Source organism: Phytophthora parasitica (assembly GCF_000247585.1).
Source record: "Phytophthora parasitica INRA-310 unplaced genomic scaffold supercont2.27, whole genome shotgun sequence".
NCBI lineage: Eukaryota > Oomycota > Peronosporomycetes > Peronosporales > Peronosporaceae > Phytophthora > Phytophthora nicotianae.
Window position 1 is genome coordinate 6,959 of NW_008649013.1, and position 1,295 is coordinate 8,253.

Here is a 1,295-nt window from a genome sequence, read left to right on the forward strand (position 1 = left end):
TCGGTGGTTTACCTGGCGCTGGTAAAAGCCAAGTAATTAAGGCTCTACAGAAGTTAGCGGCCAGCTGGGAAAGCTCAGATTCGCTAGGGACTGCGGCTTACCAAGGCGTCGCCGCTCAGGCGGCTAATGGGCAAACACTGCACAAGTTTTTCGGATGGGGAATTCACTCGCGAAAGAAAAAGCCGAGTTACAGTTTTTCGCAACGTGAAAGGTTTGCCAAGCTGAAGATGCTTATTATTGATGAGATATCGACAATGGATAGCCGGTTTTTGGGAATGGCCGATGCTGCATTGCGCGATCTCAAAGGTGCTCCCGATTCCCTTTCGGGGGTGTTCATGTTTTATTCGTCGGTGATTGGCTCCAACAACTTCCCGTTGCTGGGTGTCCTGCTTTTTCAGTCCCAGACCCTGGTCGAGATGTTAACAAAATGAAACACAGCGACGCGACGCATTATCTGGAACGTATTCGAGGCAACACAGTGTACAAGGCAGTTAACTACGTAGTCATATTGGACGAAAACATGCGTCACAGGGATGACCCGCAATGGAGAGATATACTGAACCGTTGGCATGTGGGCAATTATCTCTCTTCTAACATCGATATCGTGAACGCAATGTGTTACCGCAAAAAGTGGTCTGAGCATGTGCAAGAAATGGACACTTATTGCCCAATTATCGTTACCTCCAACGCCTTACGCTGCGAGTTTAACCACGAATCCGCCATTGCTTTTTGCAAAGCTCGCGGGCAAGTCCTTCATGAATTTCCAGCACTTGTGGCTCGCCCTAAATCTGCCATCCTATCTCCCAGCCAACGCAGAAGTCTGAACGCCATACGTGACGACAAAACCGGTAATTTACCCGTGCGCATGCAAATCGCTCTTGAAATGCCTGTCCAGTGCAGCAAAAACGTTTCGACGGTGTTTAAACTGGCCAACGGCACTATTGGATACGTTGTATCTATCAAGCCATCTTCGACGGATATCGAACAGGTCATTCAAGTTGGAGGGTTCGTGACGCGCGTCCACTCTGAACCACCCGAAATCATATTCGTTCAGTTACGTGATCACAACAATCCGCTCTTTGAAGGTCTACCAGACGGTGTGGTCCCGTTGCGGCCCTGGAAACAGAACAGTATTCAGATCCAGCTTCCCGACCGCAGTTTTTCTGTAAACATCACGCAAATACCTTTGGTTCCCGCTTTTTCGTTAACTAGCGAAAAATGCCAAGGGCTGACGGTGGAAAGAATGATTCTCGCCCCGCTTCGTCATTCTACCAGAAAATCGCCTCAGAGATCAT

The 1,295-nt window shown here is 48.8% G+C and overlaps 1 protein-coding gene across 1 annotated transcript; it reads left to right on the top strand.

Moving 5' to 3' along the window:
* Nucleotides 1–427: 427 nt before the first annotated feature.
* Nucleotides 428–1,232, top strand: PPTG_11502 (hypothetical protein; the record flags this gene model as incomplete). Its single annotated transcript, XM_008907563.1, has 2 exons — nt 428–1,130; nt 1,213–1,232. 2 exons carry the CDS (start codon nt 428–430, stop codon nt 1,230–1,232), a joined length of 723 nt encoding a protein of 240 aa, XP_008905811.1.
* Nucleotides 1,233–1,295: the final 63 nt, after the last annotated feature.